At 42.2% G+C, this 19,748-nt stretch overlaps 1 protein-coding gene across 1 annotated transcript in view; it reads right to left on the bottom strand.

Annotated features, from left to right (window-relative positions):
• The window catches only part of exd3 (exonuclease 3'-5' domain containing 3), a 35,496-nt gene that overhangs the window by 10,913 nt on the left and 4,835 nt on the right, over positions 1-19,748 (bottom strand). The window contains exons 10-17 of the mRNA XM_079582588.1: positions 19,504-19,657; positions 19,190-19,388; positions 18,995-19,104; positions 18,591-18,774; positions 17,809-17,963; positions 16,891-17,109; positions 15,411-15,464; positions 15,201-15,332 (exon numbers count right to left, since the gene is read on the bottom strand). Coding sequence (XP_079438714.1) covers positions 15,201-15,332; positions 15,411-15,464; positions 16,891-17,109; positions 17,809-17,963; positions 18,591-18,774; positions 18,995-19,104; positions 19,190-19,388; positions 19,504-19,657 — 1,207 coding nt within the window. The remainder of the gene's footprint in view (positions 1-15,200; positions 15,333-15,410; positions 15,465-16,890; positions 17,110-17,808; positions 17,964-18,590; positions 18,775-18,994; positions 19,105-19,189; positions 19,389-19,503; positions 19,658-19,748) is intronic.

Below are 19,748 nucleotides of genomic sequence, written 5' to 3'. Positions count from 1 at the left end.
ATATGACAGTTAGCAAAAGGCTGGTTTATCAGTGGTCTGTTGAAAGTTACATGTCAGTCCTGGCACAAATAACAATGAAAACCATGACTCAAGAAATAATAAATAATAAACCTGCATAGGTCTCAAAGAGGTATGGTTTCACGGTATCAGAAAGCAGGTATCGGGAGGGTAGTGGTCGCTACCTTCACTTGGCAGTGGTACCTAAAGTGCGTCAAGGAAACATTCACATACACTTCTCTAGGGTCACCATTCTCAGACTGTGGCCTAGAGACCCGTTAGGTTCCCTGATTCACTAAAAGTCATTATAAGATATTTTGAAAGATCTTACCTCAAACCTTAAAGCAGTACCAAGTAACTCATGCCCCTAGAGGCCATAAGCGCCAATGCAGGTGTCATAGCACATTGCGTTTTTTTTACTCATTAATTGTTCGTGAGAGTAAATACTACACTGACAGAAAAGACAAAGGGAGAGAGGGATATTGTAGATCCAATTACACAATGGAGATCATTTTTTTCCACTCAAACCTGGCTGTAAATACTGTTTAAGTTGGCACTAGGCTGCAGTTATCTTCTTCTTCGTAATTCCATTGGTGTGTTGGGGCCTCCGACCCATAGGTAGCAAAGTTGCAATTGTGGTTTTCTGGCCAGAGACGCCAGGGGGAGATGAAAGACCCCCCAATCATCCCATTAACACTCGTATTACTCCCAGAGGGACTACAAAGGATTTATTAAGGTAAACAAGTTACTTAGTCGTGCTTTAAGATTTGTCTATGTAAACAACTGTGGCAAAACATTTTCCTCATTTTTCCATTTACCATTTACCATTACATTTAAATCTCATATAAATTTGATGTGTAGTTTTGAACCTAAATGAATCTTATGTCACACTGATTGGGACGTTCAGAGTCCTTGGGATGTTTTTTGTTCAATAAGGGATCCTTGTTCCCAAGAACTTTGTGAACCCCTGCACAATAGTACGTACTGTAAGGGCAAGAAATACAGTATGCTATGAGAAGGCTTTGGGAGTTTACAGAAAAACAAGGCTCCACACATCTCAGATTAAAGCGGTCCTTCTAACTAGCATGAAATTAGCTGCTGGCAATGCGTTTTTATTAAATATTTGATTTTCTGGTGCTGATTCACAACTACTTGCTTTATTAATGTGTCTCGCTCCATAAACATAGACGTTTTCCCACCGCTTTTGCAGTTCTTAATGCTTTATAAATACCACTTTGTGATGGGGAGAGCTGGGATACTGGGAGAACTGTTTCAAAAACATAGGGCACAATGACAGCACAAGTACATGACACCCAAGCTGGGATTTATCTACCAACTCGTTTACTTGTGACATTCAATAACTTGTAACGGAAAATAATCAACACTACTCAGACCTACTAGTCAGCCACTTTATACAGTATTCTTGCATTATAAAGTATCAATAATGCAATGTGAAAGGTCTTTGAGTGCCCAGAAATGTGCTACATAAAACAAATGCTTTATTATCAAAGCAGGGGTTGCATGCTTTTTTACATAGTTGGTGATCATTTAAAACGCATCTTCATCACCCTCTTACATTTTGTTTGTAATTCAAAGCTCATTTGGCTTGATTTAAATTTTTTCTTGGCCAATCTACCACTTCAACATGAGCTGCAATCATCCCTTTGAGACGCTCTTCTTCTTTGCATCACAACAGGCTGCAGTATGTTGTTTTGTAGTAGCCAAGCTCCAGAGGATGTTTTTGCCTGTCTGTACTCTATGGTGGAGATATGAGCTTACTACAATTAACAGTTGCAAATCTCTATAATGTTTTCTGACTTTATAACCTGAGGACATAGTTGTACATAAGGCACAGTTTGCAGTGCAGCAGCGTGTAGGGTGAGATAAAAGCAAATAAAAGAGTCAAAGGGCTAAGGGTTAAGAGGCAATAATGATGCAGGATGGGACATAAAGTGTGTTGGAGATCAAGCGCACATCAAAGTCCTTCTGGGAGCCTTGTTCATGTCAACAGGACACGCAGGAGATGAGCGCAGCATTGGAACCCCAGCGACGTGCAGAGGAGGTTAAAAAAGTGGGGGTGTTGGGTGTAAAAAGGAAGCGCTACACCATGGTGAACAAAGGTTGCGGGGATGAGGGGGGTTGGGGGGCCTGCGGAGCTTGAGCAGAAGTGGGTCGTAGGTGAGAGGGGTAGATGGAGGGGCACCCCAAAGCGGTTTATGGAAGTTCATTCATCCAGGATTGGGCTGATTTACAAGGTTTTTTTCCTATTACAAATGACTCAGACCTGGACGTCACTCTAGAGAGTTGGAAGGTGTTTGTTCATTGTTGTGATCTGTTGTGTTGTGGTCTTGTTCTCTCGGGCACATTTCTTATTTTATTCCTTTTTTGTTTGGAACCAACACATTTGGGCAGCTGCAAAATGAGAGACCGCATTTGTTGAGAAGAATTCTACTTTTTTAATAGTGTGCAACACTTGAAAATAACAATTGTAAGTAAACCAATGTGAAATAAAATATGATAAAAAATTATTAAAAGGGAGCTTTATCAACATACTTTTCTACAATATTTTTTTCATAAATGCTATATATGCTATATATATTAATTTGTGCATTTCTTACACATTGTATATAATCTTCACTAAAATATGACAATGGGCACTGTACACCTGTCACATTGAAGCAAATTCAGAGGTAGGACGTGCCTGAGACTGAGTTCTTACGGCGCACACCATCTTTAATTTCACCACTCTGTCCCACTCCCCCTCCCTTCACTGTCGCTCCCTCTCACCGACCAGCGCAGGCAAATTCCCCAGGGCCAGGGGCAGTCCCCTTTCAGTCTCCAGTGACACAGTAATTAGAAGTGTGGGAACTGAATCCATCCCTCTTTTGGAGCCCGGCGCCCCTCCCCTTGCTGTAGCTTGGCCATCGCTGGCCCTTGCCCCCCAACCCAGCTCTGGGGTCCAGACCTTTTCCCTCTGAACTTCCTCTACCACCTTCTTTGGAGTGGTTTGCCCAGCAAACACTGTACATCAAAGTCAGTGGAATGTCAGATTGTTATCTACAGATTGATACAACAAACGTTTGAAATCACCACTGACCTGCACACCTGCTGCAAGATTATATGAAACAGATTATCACTCATTATGTTTCAAAATCTCAAATTAGCGCTCAGTTAAATTTATAATTGAGTAAATAATGTGTGGTCATGCAAAAAGTGGGTCACATATATGAAAAAGATTAAACATTATATACAGTTGAAAATGTTAACTTTTAAAATGTAAGTAGCAATATAATCATCAATGTCCCACAACTGGACCATGGGGCACCCCGACATCTAAAGACTGTAATGAATGTGCAAAAGCCCAACATGACATGACTGACTGGCATATCCAATTAACTTTATCTGCTTTGAAATTGCCCCAATCCTCATGGGCCACCTGTGATGTTCATGGGAGCTACGCATCAGCAACACTCTCAACCCCATACCCTCCGCGCCCCTCACCCCCTTCCACCCCCCCCCGACCCCCGCTACAGCCACAGTCCCCTATCTCTTCGAACAGAGCAACGCTGTCTCTCCCGCTCTCTGTCAAACCCCCCTACCCCCCCCTCACCACCACCACCACTGCCCCCCCCCATGCGCTATCTCCGCGGCGATAACCATGGGAACGGCAGCACTGTGGGAACGGGCCACCAGTTGACCAAAATAGACAGGAGGAAAATGGGGGGAAAGAAAGAGAGAAAGGCGTCCCAAGGAGGGCTGTATACGTTTGAGTAGGAGGTCCATGGGATCAAGCGGACAGGCAGGTACTCAGGACTCCAGCCACCTCTGGGCTGTAACAAAGGGGAATGCTGGGTGGCTTCTGTTCATTAATGCCCACTGGAGATGGTGGGACATGCAGAGGCTTTATGTTCTCAGACTCTTTTGTAAAAATTTGCATCAGCGGTTATTCGAGATAGTGAGACGCGGGTCTATGCCTTGACACACCCAATGACACCTCGACATCTGACAGTTCAAACAGCATGTCAGCGAACACTGGAATGACTGGAATTCAATCGCAAAAAATGACAAAGTGTCTTAAAGTGATAAAGCCGTCAGGTACCGTACTCAAAGCCAAGATGTTAAAAGATGATGAGTTCCATTTTGACTTTGAGATGAGTTCAAGAACCACAGTGTTTTCTCTTCATTGCACAGATTTTGAGCTTAATTTTATAGCACAGTCAAATTTATAAGACTGATGTTTTTCACTAACTGAAATGTTGCCATAGATTAAATGTTTTTTTTTTTTTTCTGAGTGTCTCCTCATTTTCCAATCCATTTTCAGATTGCCCCCCTACTTCCATCTAACTTCCTGCATACTTCGGATCCATAACTGCCACGTCAAACAGATTTTGTCATCGCGCAGCCCTTGTTCTCTAGAGACCACAAACAAAAAGCTCTGCATGTAAACATGATCCTCCGACTACATGGCACAAGTTGAATGGGCGGAGATGTTCCTATGAGAAACGCCGGACAGGAGGCGGAGGAGGAAGTCAGGAAAGACGTAAGCGGAGCATCATCGATTTTTTTTTAGCCTCAACATTGAATCTAATTTTCCATTCCATTTTTACTCTCCGCAGTTTTAAGCAGGCACTCGCAGATTTTTGTTGCATCTTATCATTTATATCTCCCTCGCTTTGCAAATATATGCACCGCTCTTGATCAACGTCACTATTTGCAACTCATTTAAGAAATATCTGAATCCATCTCCACCGTTCTATCTATCCAGAGAGCTCAGCTATTGCCTATTTCCCAGGCCAAGCCGGCTGACCTCTGAAGCCTGCTACCTCTTTCTCCCCGGGGGAGGGAGGCGGGGTGTGGGGACTCTGCTCGCCCATAGTCATTCCCATGCTGCACGACTTTCACTTTAATCTGACTCAGAGTAATGAAGGAGAAGCCCAGAACAAAACAGAGAACTTTGCGTGTGTCCCAGCCAAGTTCCCCAAGCAGCCTGATAGCATCTCATCGCACAGACTTTGGGAAGAGTCACAGCGAGACCTGAAACGTTTTCTCAAATTACCAAAGCCAAGCACAAGCGTGTGCCAGCAGTAAACCATTAGCAATCTGAAAAATGCTTGCCGAACGCACTGGTCGTAATGTAAATTAATATTTGCCATATTATTGTTATTGCAGTATTAGGTGACACAGTTACTGCAAGAAGCAATATTGCACAATCCAATATATTGCACAATCACTGAGCTCTACCACCGTGTTGAAACAGTCTAGTAAAAGATTGCAATAATATCCTCATCCAGGGTTTCTACACTAAAATGGCAATAAATAATGCCTACATAAATCCTATATTTTTAATAGGGCCAGACCGATATGGATTTTTGGGGCCCGATACCGATATGAAGGGGGTTGGTCCATAGCTGATATACAGGCTGATATAGGCCCTAATTTTGAATGCTGCAAGTGATAATAATGTTGTCTTGGGAAATGTTGCCGCAAAACACTGTGAATTTGTTTTAGAGTGTGTGTTTTTAATGAATGTATGCAGTATGCAGTATAAATAGTTGAGCAATGTCACTGAGTGGGTTCTGTCTCAAGGGGAAATAATAACCAAAAGACAATCCGAGCACTGATTTTTACAGGAATAGCTTCATAGACCACAGTGCTTTGAGAGGGGGCCTACCATCTAAGATCTCCGTCTCCATGAGGCTTAAATTTAATTGTTCACACGACTCATTCTGGGAAGCAGTGCGCACATAGGTTTGCACAGACACAGGTGCAGCAAAAGAGCAGCGCGAGCCTTTAATGGATGAGGTTATTGTTGGGACGTTATGTAGGTCAGTGATTTGGAGTTTACAGCCAGTTCAGCTCATTAACCACTCTCTCAAGTCTCTGGAAACAATTCACCACCAGTTAGACTTTCCCAAAAAAGTTCGATGATGACTAATGTTTATTTCACACGACAAAAGGCCACTTCACTGGTGTAAAACGATGTCAGCTACAAACATGGGACTCTCTTGCTACTGATTAAGCTTATAAGTTTTATTGGTGATTTAAATTATACTGTATTTAATGCTTCATAAGTTGCCCATTCCCCAAAAACAAAGGGAGAAAAAAAAAAGGTTAACATGGGTTTTATTGTCGTGTGAAACGTGATGTGTGGATTGAGCTCAGATGTGTTCTGCGTTGCCCAGAGCAGAGTGTGGGAGAATGATCTACGATTTACTGAGCTGCGAGGACCGAAGATCACATTTCACCAGCGCAAGGGAAACCATTATACCATGACCGCTAACACAAAGACAGCCATAGCAGCACAATCTGTGATATGAAAACACAAATGGAAGTGCCGGTTCTCACAACATTTTTCTAAGGTTACCAACTACATTTCCATAGCAGCAGTGAGAGAAACCCAACACCTTGGAATGCTTCTGATACAAATGCCGGAGTCTTTTTAGTGCCTTAATCTTTGACCTATTTGAAGTATAGTCGCATTCACTCGTGCTCACATATATTCTGTGTGGTGCTGTTGCCATTAGTTGACCTATGCTTTGTTATTATACTGCAAAGAATTTAGTGCCCCGTAGGATACAATTTTGAAGCCAAAAGCAATCGCTCACAGCAGCGACCGTGCAGCTACTGTGCTTTGCAAAACATGAGAAACTTCCTTTTTCTGTGCACACACTGAAGGAGGAAGGCATCAGTAAGTAGTTCCCTTTGCGGCAGGAGAAAGTAGACCCTCTCAAGTGCCTCTCGGCTTCCCCACCTCCCCCATGAGCCAATAATGCACTAAGAGCGAGCCACACATACACACAGTGTGGTTTCTTCTCTGAAGGGGAACATAAACAGGGCTGTCTGTCTGCGAGCACACAGCTAGTTCTCATGACATCACCACCCAGCAGGAATGCAGCGCTCAGCCCCATCAAAACCTTGTGCAGCGGTCTGAAACTCATATTACAGAAAACTGTGCAGCTTGTACAGACACTGAAGTGCTTTATTTGGCAACATAATCTATTTTCTCAGAAGTGACAAATGTGGATTAAAAGCAATTACTATCTCGCATAGCAAATGTATTATCTCTAGATGTCATGCAGTGTACTGATAGCGTTTCATCTGCCTTTTTGCTAACTTCTCTTGCAGCCCTTATCACTAGCAGCACTGTTTAGGTCATTTTTCCCCCCATCATTTCTCATGCGCTTGTCTCTGTCCTGCCCTCGGCCATCTACAGGGTCAGACCACACAGAGCAGCGAGGACAAGCGCATGAGGAGAACCAGCTCAACCTAAAGAGTCAAGCCGGATCACCTATGAGAAACATTTCTGTTGATGGGTGTGGAGACATGGGAAATTACGCACGACTGCATTATTTTGGTGTTTGTCGGAAAGGTCCTATTGAAGCGCTCTCTACTTCCTTCTCACTACTCTCACATCCTGTTTTCATCCCTCCATCACAGCCGGGACTATCATGGCCATCTTAATCACTGTCTCTTCCTCCTCCAGTTTATGTCATGCCTTGCACCATCACAATCTGTCATTGCACAATCTACCCTTCCTACCCGACCCAGCGTTTCTCCCAGGCCTGCTGAGGAAAGGAGCCGGGGGGACAGGAAGCAGCTTGGCTCTTAGACAATGGAACACATCAAAAAGCAGCACCAGCCTCACCAGCTTCACACACACAGAGCAAGACAAACAGGACATTCCAGCTGCCGGCTGCACCGGATTCCTCGCCTTGGCTAATCTGAAACGGAGAGTGAGAATGGGAGTGGAGCGTAGCGGGGCAGCCGGGGAGAGGGTCAGGGAGATGTGGTAGAGTCACAGAAAGGGTGAGAGAGAAACTGATAGGAGGATTTAGAGAGCTTCAACTGGACGGGAAGCAGGAAGGGGAAAGTGGGAAGCTTGGATAAACATGCTGTAGGTAGAAAATATATGTGCTGGAAGTGATGAAACACAATATGCCTTCAATCATGGCCTCAGTGTGTTGATTTCAAATTGGAGGCAGTACAGCGCACTTTGTTGTTATCATATTGTCAGCAGGGTCAGACAATAGTATTATAATTTGATTGATAAAACAGGTTTCCAAGGACAGATAATTCATTATCTATGAAGACATCTTTAAAGGTCCTATTATGCATTTTTGCAATCTCAACTTGAACCAATCTCCAATATTGTTTTTTGATAGTCAGGTCGACAGCCAATTCTGAGGCAGCATTATTTTGTGTGTTAAATGATACTGGAGTGGAAAGCATGAATTTAGTGTCGAGTTTATTTGTTTTTTTTTATATAAAAAATATAACAGAATCAAAAATCTAGATTGCTCAAAAACAAACACAAGTGATTATTTGCTTATACCATACCGTCCAGCAGTATATCTCCATTCATATGTTTGCAGTAAAATTACGCAAGCCTCACAGCAAGAATGTCCCAAGTTCAATTCCTGGACCGTGGTGGCCTTTTTATTAGTCTGGCTCCACATGTGGAGATGGGCCCCGCTTCTTTCTGGTTGCCCCAGTAAGAAACAAATTTGAGTCCAGTTATGTATGTTGACAAGTAAATGCACCCCCTAAAGCTCACACCGCTAAGCCAAGTGGCACCGCTAATGCAGAAAAAAATTATGTTTTTATGGAAAATGAGCCAAGGGACGGATTATATTCCTTGGTGGGCCGGACTTGGCCTATGGGCCGCAGTTTTACAACTTCTGCATTATAACATAGTTTAAAGTTAAAAAAAAATGACATAAGCCATGTAAAACAAGTATTCATCCTCTGAACGTGTTGATGTTCACTGTCCAGATTACAAAAGTGGCAGCAGGATTATACCATTTGCAGACAAATAGGTCTGAACTTGCTCGAACTCCGCTCTTTCTAAGAACTTTACAATGCAGCACACACGCACAAAGTGATAGACATGTGTGCACAATGCAGGTGTCATGGCGTTGCTATGCAGTCCTGAGGCCAAACAAAACGTGGGAATAGAGTAAGAATGATTTTTCAAAACCAGATGCTTGGTGAGTTATTGCTTTAACATTTAACTCTATACATTTGTGCTATTGCCTCTCCTCAGAGGAACATCAGTATGTTGTACTAAAAAAGCAAATTCTAGATATGTTTAAGATAACCTACTGTTTCATTTAATTGTGTTATATTGCCTGTATATCTATAGCTAAGATTTCCAACACGGGGGTAGCCAAAACGTCAGAGTCCGTCCCAGGCCAATTAAAAACAAAAGAAACAGTGGTCACAGTACCACAACCAGCACATATCAATCCTGCCATTCTTGGGTAAAGTCCTGGAGATAGTTGTATATCAACAGCTCACTTACTTTCTGCTGTCTAACACTGTGTTTCCAGTCAGGCTTTAGGCCCCACCACAGCACTGAGACAGCTCTGAACAAGGTGACAAATGAAATCCACCTGGGCATCGATGCAGTTTTGGTTCTGCTGGACCTGAGCTTTGGACTTTGTTGAAATTGGGAACTGTGTCTCAGAGTGTGTTTACATGTGCTCGAGTGTTATTAGGCATATCCTGGTTATGACAGTAATCTGGATATGATGTTTACCTGCGTCTGAGAAACCAGGACACGCAGTGCAAGAAATTTAAGCGGTAAACCGTGGCTTCTAAAATTCTTACGGTTAACCTCCCCCCATACCTCACCTCTCTGTTAAACATCCATAACTTCGCTCCAGTAGTTACTCAAACCTCTCTGTTCCCAAAGTTCGCACATCCTTTGGTCAATTCTCATTTCAGTTCTGCTTCTAACGACTGGAATCATTTACAGCAAACTTTAAACTCACTTCATTTGTGTGAATTTCATCTTTCAAAAAAGAAATGTCTACAATGTTCCAGGATCAGTGCACCAGCTCCAATTTAAATAAACAACTTGGAATAAACAACTTGGTGTTTATTCCAAACCACTTTGTCAAACCTTTTGGAATAAACAACTTGACTAGACCAAAGAAACAAAGAGAAAGTGTTATCAGTCACCTAGAGTCTCCATCTCTCAAACCAAAAGATCAGATTAAAAACCTAGGAGTAATCATGGACTCGGACCTGAACTCAAACAGCCACATCAAAATAATTACTCCAGCAGTTTTTTACCATCTAAAAGCATTGCTAAGTTCAGAGGTATACTCTCTAAACCAGACTTTGAGCGACTAATCCATGCTGACAAGAACCAGGAAATACGACCATATTAGTCCAGTGCTCCGGTCTCTGCACTGGCTTCCTGTCACTCAGAGAATAGAATTTAAAACAGCTCTGCAACAAGTCTTTTCATGGTTAGGCACCAAAGTACATCTCTGACATATTAGGGCCATATGAACTGTCTAGGGTCCTGAGAACTTCCGGGGGTGGCCTCATGGTGGTTCCCAGAGTCAATAATAAACATGGTAAATGCCTTCTGTGAAGCACTTTCAATTGCCTTGTGTATGAATTGTGCTCTACAAATAAACTTGTGTTACTTTGGTCCCAACAAGTTGACAGAATTATAATGGAGTAATGGCAATTAAAATGTATTGTTCTAGAAAATGTTTAAAGAATGGTGTTTGGATCCCCACAGGTGAAATAAGGGTCAATGAGATAATTCAGTTTCAGAGCGGGAAAACTGTACAGGAGCATGGGAATTTCATGGTCATGATGTACTTGCAGAGTCCTTCACAAACAGTGGTGTGAAACAATGACAATAGCCTTTCCTGATGGGGCTCCCCAGACAACTGCTACAGAGACAGCATGTCGCCTGCCAATGGAAAAACAGCAGAGAGATGAACAAGCAAACCACAACTAGTCGTAGACAAGTGAAGACATGGTTCAGACAGCACTTCCAAGCATCAAGTTCACTTTCTCAAGCCAACTTTTCGTGCATAACAGGAGACGCAGAACCCTCACCGCACACAGTGGGAAATATTTGGAATGGTTTTCCTAGGAATGTCTTGGCGTGCCTGAGGAATGCCCCCCTCCCGGCCATGTCCCCCTTTCCCCTTTCTCTGTGTCGCTTCTAGTCATATCTGCAGACCCAGGAGAAAAAGGAAAACAGCGGGAGGCACAAAGTGGACTCTTTATTTGTCAGTGTGGTGAATAGTAGTAGAAGAGCATGAGCCAAATACAGCTGTGGGAACAATTTTGAAATGTAAAATAAAGCATCCAATAAATACTGATGTACGATGATGTGCGTTGGTTTTGAGTCCTGTTTTGTAGCATATAGATAAGGGTAACTTTAAGTGTCTGAGCCCTTTCACAATATTGATATATGGTGTTGAATTCTTATTATTAGATCATGTGAAACAACCCCCCACCCCCCACACACAAAAACACCCCTCCCTCTCACGGTGTGGCAGTTCCTGTTGCTCTTGTTTTCACTTCCCCAGTAGTCTGGTGCGTGGGAACCAGCGATTTTGCTGCAATAGTGTCTAAGTCTAAACCGGAGTGTGCGTGCCTGTTACCCTATCCGGAGGGGGACAGAGACAGATATAACAAAGAAGTTTTGAGTTGTAAAGTAATGGTCTATTCTAGGGAAAGTGTGGATGGTAAATATACAGTCAAAGCAGATCAGATTGCATCACCATCAGTAAATCTTCCCACATGCATTATGTCAATTATAATGATAAACAAACAGGTTACACAGACAATATTTAACTTTTTTACTTAAAGCTGGTGAGCCGGATTTTATGTTTTGGCCCAAATTAGTTTCTAGCTCTCACAATCCCTCCTGCACCACAATTACATGCACGTTCATTCTCCTGTACAGCTTTGAGTGGTGGCAAAGTGAAAAATGGTGGACCACCCCCAAAATAAAATGTGCTAATTTAGATTCTACTTCTATTCTTCTTTCATTGCTCAATAAAAATGCTGGTAAAGACAATGCAAGAAGATTTGTTTTTTTGCTGTGTAAACAGCATACTCTGTGGTGGCGGAAGGCGGGAGTGGTTCAAGATGGATTCTCATGTTTGTAAACTCACAAATAACGTGAGAATTCAGCTTGCTCGCAAGGTAACAAAAATACATTTGCTACAACAACAAAAAGGCAGTTTCTAGCCTAAACCTGGAATATTGTTGTGCTGGTATGAAATAATAGAGTATACTGAACACTTAATCTGATCATTGAATCATATGAAAACTAAAAGGAGGAATACTTTATTTTCCGCAACCTCACAACAAAGCATATCACGAGGCACAACAGCCTAGGGTCAAACACGCATACTAAACTAGTTCTCAACTGTATCATTTACCTACAGTAGCTGCAAGTGACAAAACTGCATGTGTGATTTGACACGGCTGCTCTATATTTTCAAACCTGGTGTTACCTTTGGCATAAATACTTTCTGGTTTCAAACATGCAGCATAAATCAGTACTATCTCCTAATCCAGAGGTTCTCAAACTTTAAATCAAAAGGTCAGAAAAATCAAATTCACAGAAGTCAAAGGTCCAAAAAATGCATCCTGTGCTCATTTCACTAAAACTGTAAACATTTTAAACATTTTAATTAAATGATAAGAGTGCATTTTAACATTTTAACAGCAAAAAGATGCACAATATTGGATTTTGTTTTCTCATGAGAGACATGGCACTGTTTGTTCCTCCTGAAGCCCCTGCAGATCCAGGATGTGCCCATTGGACTGATTTCTACATCACTCTGACGCTGAACATTCACTGTTGAGAATGCACATTCACTATGACTAGGTTTTGGATTTGTTTTTTTCAAAAATAACCTTTTCTTTATATTTCCATTTAGATTTAACCAGATCACTGCTATATTTTCTCACCAGTTTCAAATTTGAAAAGCTTCCAATTATTCTCAAACAAAACATCCTGCTGAGCTTTATGTCAGTGAAATTGGAGTAGTCTGTCGATATTACATCACTAGATTTCAAAAGAGAGCTATTCATTAGCAGTAAAACAGCTCTATGATCAGTCAAGGGTGGTCGATTATATATAAATTATAATACTACCTTTTCGCAATAATTTTAAGTCAATAATCTCGACGGGACATTAAGAGCTTATTGTTAGCTTATTGTGTTTAAAGGGAGCGGCCGCTACTTATGCCTGCAATTCCTGCAGACTGTGCACCTCTCTATACGCTGCCCCTACAGGCTAAAGCTGCAACTGCACTTATGGTAACGCAACAAGCTCTGCAATGGCAATAAAATCCCCAGCGCAGAGGTGCCACCAGGGTCCAGACCAAATAACCTTGAGGTCCACATCCAGACCCAAGTCCTGAGTTTGAAAAGGTCTGTCCTAATCGAAAATATTTTCAGCCGGATTGGCGTTAAAAAAACGAAACTAAGTATGCAAGTATGCAGAAGCAGAAGACTGACAAACAGGGGGCCCTTCTACAGTTCGCTTCCCGCTTGGGGTGTCCGCGGTGGAGACACATTCCTAAGCTTCCAAAATCTGTGTGGCCTATTGATTCGCAGACACAAATATTAACCCCTTCCCTCTGCGGTCCTTACACAAACGTCTCCGGTTTATCACCTCTGCTCTTGTCTTTTGCTACTTCTCTTTCCTCATGCGTTCACTGTGAGCATGAACTTACCCATCCAATGCGAATCAGAGAGCTTTACAATCCAATAACAAAGGGGTTAACTTCGCCTGGGTGGGCCACAGAACTGCCCCCAGGGTGAGACTCCTCTTTCCCCAGGCACTCAAACACAAATCAGGCCAATTCAACTTTTAGTATTATTTACCTGAGCTGGAAACCTACCACTACACTCACTCACATGAAACTATGGTTTGCCAAGACGTTGGTGATCTATTCATCACCTACACACAGAGATGGCTGTCAACAAAGAGCGGCCACACTCAAGGAATTGTGCCATAAACCAATTAAGGGCTATTCTATGTTGACGGAAACAAAAATAACTGCACTCTCAGTCATATTTTGTGATATGTTGTGGCTTCCTGTGATACAGATATTGAGCTATAACGAGTCTTCCCAAAAAGAATTGGTGACGTGCAAATCTACACTCAATTATTTACAACAATTTCAGTTTTTAACACTTCAAGAATTGCATAAACAAAACAGCAAATACATTGTTTATTTCTTTTCCCATAATATTTAACACAGCACCTTTAAAGTTAACCGAAAGTGGATAATAAACGGTCACTACCATTTGGTTATTGGTCATTGGGGAATGCGTCCCTCATCCTTCTCATGAGACAGGATACAAGGTGGTCCAAATGAGATGGCATTTTGTTTCAAGAGACAAATGGACCTAGTCTTGACACTACTGAGCCTCCCCACTCCTCCCTCTCAAGAGGGAGCAGAACAGAACACCCAAGTTTGAAACTGTCCCGGAAGAGAGAAACCCCTTTTCCCTCCACTGCCACACACAAAAACTAACAGGCCATTGGAGCACACACAGGTTTCTCTAAACAGCCACCCATGGTGAAATGCACAGGTCAGGCCACTGTAAATTCTGCACTGATGGATACCCAGCAAACAAGTGCTCAAAATTCACACGTCTCACTAAGTAGGACTGTGATGAATGCAGCAGCGCTCCTTTAGAGAGTATCTTAGAGCCAGACAAGAGTTTGTGTCATTGAGGAAATGGTACTTGTTAAAAAAGGTGCTTTCACTCCAGCTTCTATAGAACTTAGTTTCAAAGAACTATGAGAGCAATGAGGTCATCAGACTATTTTTAAAAACCTTACTCTGTGAGAAGTAAATGCAAGAGTAGCTGTATCTACAGTATGCAAAGAAATTTCTTGTACAAAAAAACAATACATGTAAATGGTTATGCGTTTCTGTTTTTGTCCTTAGTGGAACTGTCATTTAGAGATGAAAGGTTCCTGCTTGCAGGTATGAGAATTTTACCAATGTTCATCTCATGAGGCATGTTTCATGCTCCATAATTTTAGAGTCTCAGTTTTTCTCAGGATTCTAAAGTGATAGCTATCTTTAAAAAGCCCCACTCATTTCTTCCCCTTTTTATTGCTTCTCACACAATGCTCTACAGTGACCACAATCCTGTTTCTCATGATGTAAATATTCAATCAACTCAGCAGTGTTTTCAAACCACAGAATTATTGCCTGCAGCGCTTATTGTTGTCAGTTCTTACAAATAGAGAAACTGAAGTGGTTTCCGTTTTCACACACACAGCAATCATTTTACTTCTCCATTTTTTGACAATTATTTCCTGCATGTTTTGTTGTGACAGACTTCAAACTTTTGTGTTGATTTTCCTAAGGTTTTCTATTCAGAAAAATAACAATACCAAGTACCGGTACCTGACAGCGGCTGAATACATCACTGGGGGTGGGCCTGACATTGAAGTGTCGGAGGATTCGAACAGCCTGGTCTCTTGCCTTCTCCGTACAGTCCATTAAGAGACAGCGACCCTCGCCCACCTGCGACCGCAACTAAGAAAGAATAAAAAGCTTTGTAAAAACATTGTTTTTAGAAGTCAAGATGGATGATAATGCTGAACATGTACTTACACTTTGGTAAGGTTGTCCACAAGTGAGTATGACACGGCTTTCCTGATGTGCTAACTGATACACATAAATGGAAAAAAAAGAAATTCAAAGAAATATAATTTGCATACATTTTCTCCACATATTCAATCCAAAAATATGAATACAGAATTATCCATCCATCCATCCATCCATTTATTTTCTCAAACTTCCCTATACATGCACACCTCCTCCAGCTGTTCTGGGGGATCCCAAGGCATTTGCAGGCTCATGAACAAGACTCCGAGATACTTGAACTCCTACTCCTACTTCTTCTTCCGGTGGAGAACCATGGCCTCGGATTTGAATGTGCTGATCCTCATTCCGGCCGCTTAACACTCTGCTAAAAACCGCCCCAGTGCACACTGAAGGTCCTGATTTGATGAAGCCAACAGAACAACATCATCTGCAAATAGCAGAGATGAGATCCTGAGGTTCCCAAACCGGACACCCTCAAGCCCCAGGCTGCGGCTAAAAATTCTGTCCATAAAAATAATGAACAGAACTGGTGACAAAGGGCAGCCCTGGCGGAGACCAACACGCACTGGGAACAGGTCTGACTTGCGGCCAGCAAGTGTCCGAAATATATATATATATATATACATACATACAGTATATTTACTTTCAACAATTTAGGGGGACCAGATTACATGGCCTGAAATTTCAGGACAGGGTCCGAGGTGGGGGGAATTGTACACCGCGACGACGAGCATGTACATTCTTGCCGCCCATCTACATAAAGCGAGGTGCATCATAGCTCTTTTAAAGCCTTTAACATGAGTAGGAGTGTTTTAAGTGTATTTTCTTCTAATCACCAATACAATATATCGTAGGGTTTATTTTTACTTATTTATATAAGATGGGACAGTGCATATTAATTCACATGAGTCCTTAAAGTCCACAATGTAAATATGCCAGAGATAGCCACAATAGCTAATTTCCATCAGTAGTCCCATGGCAGGTTGATGTTCAGGACAGGAAAGGCCACACAACAACGAGCACAATGAGTAAAGTACCAAGACAGAAACTCAGAGCGGCTGAGAGAAGGAGAGATAACTTCCAGCACTGCCACATTTGGAGTTCTTTCTTGCCTCTTTACTGCTGCTCTCGTCTTTGTCCTCAAAGTACTGCAATATCTATCAGTCACAGTCCTGGATCAAAAAGCCTGTATTGTGTATCTGCAGATATGGCTCATGCCGTGTTCGTAGCCCATAGGACAGGTTTGCAGACCGAGATGCAGGGCAAAGCGTCACTGTGCGCCAGTGAGTGCTCCTTAACTACTGCTGATCTGGGACTGCGATCATTTTTGGAACAGTTTGAGCTAGATTTGGGATCCGGGAAGAAATCCTTTAATTCAAGACTGTCCCACATTTTTAAGGACATATGGTCAGCCTAAATATATTATAATTGTCCTGTGTCTAAAATATTTAGTTATTTATTTTAGCTATTTCTCGCATTTACAAACCTCTGCTGCTTTCTTATGGTCATCAGTGTTCTCCAGGATAACCACATCTACTCCTAAGCAGCGCAGGTACCTCCCAAGCCCCTGAAGCATGTTGTCACACACGACCCGTAACTGTTGCGGGGGCACAGGGGGGAGGTCTTCACAGGGCTGCTCACCACACAGGAGGCCTTTCTCCATCGCAGGACTGGGGGAGCTGACCTTTTGAGCCCCATGACATTCCTAAATGGAGAGAGACAATAATGCGATACTTAAGTGATCCCCACAGGGGGATTTTCTTTTCACTGGCACCGTAGTGAAGGGAGGTCAAAGCAAAGGGGGATCTACACAACAGCAGCACCCTGGAGCTAAAGGCATTGCTGAGGAGTCTTGGTCAAATGCATATCAGGTCTTTATTTCCAGGCTTTCAGCTTATCACAAATCTGAATACGGAACCTGAAAGTTAATGCGTCAACACACATAAAATGTTGCCTCCAGAAAGAAAATAATTGGATATTTTTGAGATTCACACTTAAGGCAGTAAATTGTGCTGAGGTATGGTCAACATTACAAACAGTGCATGTTGGTTTTAAAGGAACAGGTCACCGTTTTTTCCATACTGAGATATGATCTTACCTGAGCTTAGACGAGTTGATATTGGTACCTGTCTGGTCTTTGTGTGTGCTCGTGGAAGAGCGTGGTCACTTCTAACTTCACCCAGTTTGGGGCCAAAGGAATACATTAGGAGAGGCCAAATGCTAAAGACATCTTTGGTCATTTTGCGTGAGTGAGGGCACGCACAAAGACCAGACAGGTACGCATCAACTCGTCTAAGCTCAGGTAAGAACATATCTCAATATGGAAAAAACAGTGGCCTGTTCCTTTATTGCACTATATTGCCTATGAAATAAACTATAGTATATACTTGCAGTAGTTATTGACCTCTTTGCTGCAGTCTTGTTTATTCTTTTGTTTCTTCTCTTTGACCTTCTCTGTCTGACTTGCAGAGATGCTGAGTAAGTCTGCTGGTAGCCCAAATTCTGCTGGCCTGCTCGAGAGGACATAGTATACATCTAGCAGACAGTAAGCATCAGCCACTAAAGGGACAAGAGGGATAAGAGAGCGTGATACAAATTATAGTGCACTTTTGTCCAGGATGAGAAAGTTCTAAAGGCTTAATGCTGGGGTACCTGATTTTTTCTTTTCAAACAGTGACATTTTTGGTTTTGTTCCAAACCTGTTTCTAGCTCTCACAATCCCCCAAATAAAAAATAATTTAGATTCTACTTCTATCTTCCATCGCTAAGTAAAACCTGACCTTGCAACAAGGTCTGTGTTTTGCTGTGTTTATTACATACTCTGAGGTGGCCAAAATAAATCTACTCTACAACAACAAAAAGTCAGGTACCCCAGCTTTAACACAGAAGTGAGAAGTCCAGATACCAGCTGTCATGCGGTCACTGTATGACAGAGCATACATTAAAAGAAGAACTTTATTCACAAAGTGCTTTACATGAGACAATTGTACATTCACTCCACACCGGTGTTCAGTTTCCCCTAGGGGAGACTGACAGAAACGCTGTCGTGACTGCACACATCTGCACCAACGGTCCCTCTGACCACCTCCATGCATTCACACACACATCATTCATCCTGGCCTATTGTACATGTTTTTAGTGGTAGGGGAAACCGTAGTGCCTGGAGGAAACCTACGCAGGACTCACCTGCATATCTAATTTGGTTAACACGTAGTGGCCGTTTCTCCCAGTTGGACATCTGTTCCGTCTTGTCCAGAGGATGTCCCAGAACCTGCTGCACGAGCAGACTGAGGCCCTTCTCAGGTGAGTTCTCTCCCACCAGCACCTCTTTAGGGCCATTCTGTATCCGCTTAGTCTTACTACGCTGGATCTGCCCATGTCATTAAAAACAGAATAAATGTTCCCATTTCTTATATATTCAAAGTTACATTTTAAATGGGCAGATGCTGTTTAAATAAAAAGTGTCAACTCACTCAGCACATTACTATTTTCATCATCATTGTTATTTGAACTGTATATTATAACGACATTCTACTTACTTACTAACTTCAAATCACTTTGTAATGGAGCACAGTCTGGGTGGTTGTTACCTTTTGGTGAACATTGAGAAGATCCAACACCCCTCTCATTTTAAGCGGCTCATCTATTAACTGCTGCCAGGTGGCAAAGAGACACTTGAGGTCCCCTGACATACCATACGCTGAAAGGCAATAGACAAAAGACAGAAGCATCATTGGTAAAGCCAGTTACATACAATTTGGCTTTTGTAAACTTGCAGGTCTTACCTAGTTTAAGAACATTTGGTTGAGAAAAAAGCGTCCTAATAAAATTGATGGTGTCTGGATGCTGACAAAAACTTTTTACACAAAGGTCTATTAAGAAAACTTGTTCAGAAACTGCAAGCTGAATCAGGGCAACTTGCTGAGATGAGACACAACCGAATGTTGGTTGCCACTCCATATCCACTCCCACTACAGCGCCTTCCTGGAGGTTTCAGAAGACAGAGAAAAATGTATATATATAATAATAAATCCACTATAATTATCAAGGAGTAAGGAGTCTCTGCACACACTTCCAATCTCCTTGCTCTGCTTTGTACCTTTAATAATATAGTCTGGCATCTTTGCAGAGCGTCTTGGGTGTCTACGAACAGAACCTTGTCTCTGGTGAGGGGGACCTGGTAAAACCTTTCACAATGAGAAGGAGATGGCACCCAGTCTTCATTTGGGGTTGGGTCGTTGAGGAGTTCCTGACTGGAAGATGGTACATAAAGGGGAAACAATAATATATTTTGCCTTGACAGAGCAAGATGGATTCAATTTGTTGATTATTTTGAAATTCTCT

The sequence above is a fragment of the Gobius niger genome, assembly GCF_951799975.1.
Source record: "Gobius niger genome assembly, chromosome: 2".
Taxonomy (NCBI): Eukaryota; Metazoa; Chordata; class Actinopteri; order Gobiiformes; family Gobiidae; genus Gobius; species Gobius niger.
The sequence above is the reverse complement of the archived record's forward strand: the minus strand, read 5'-3'. Positions and strand labels throughout refer to the sequence as shown.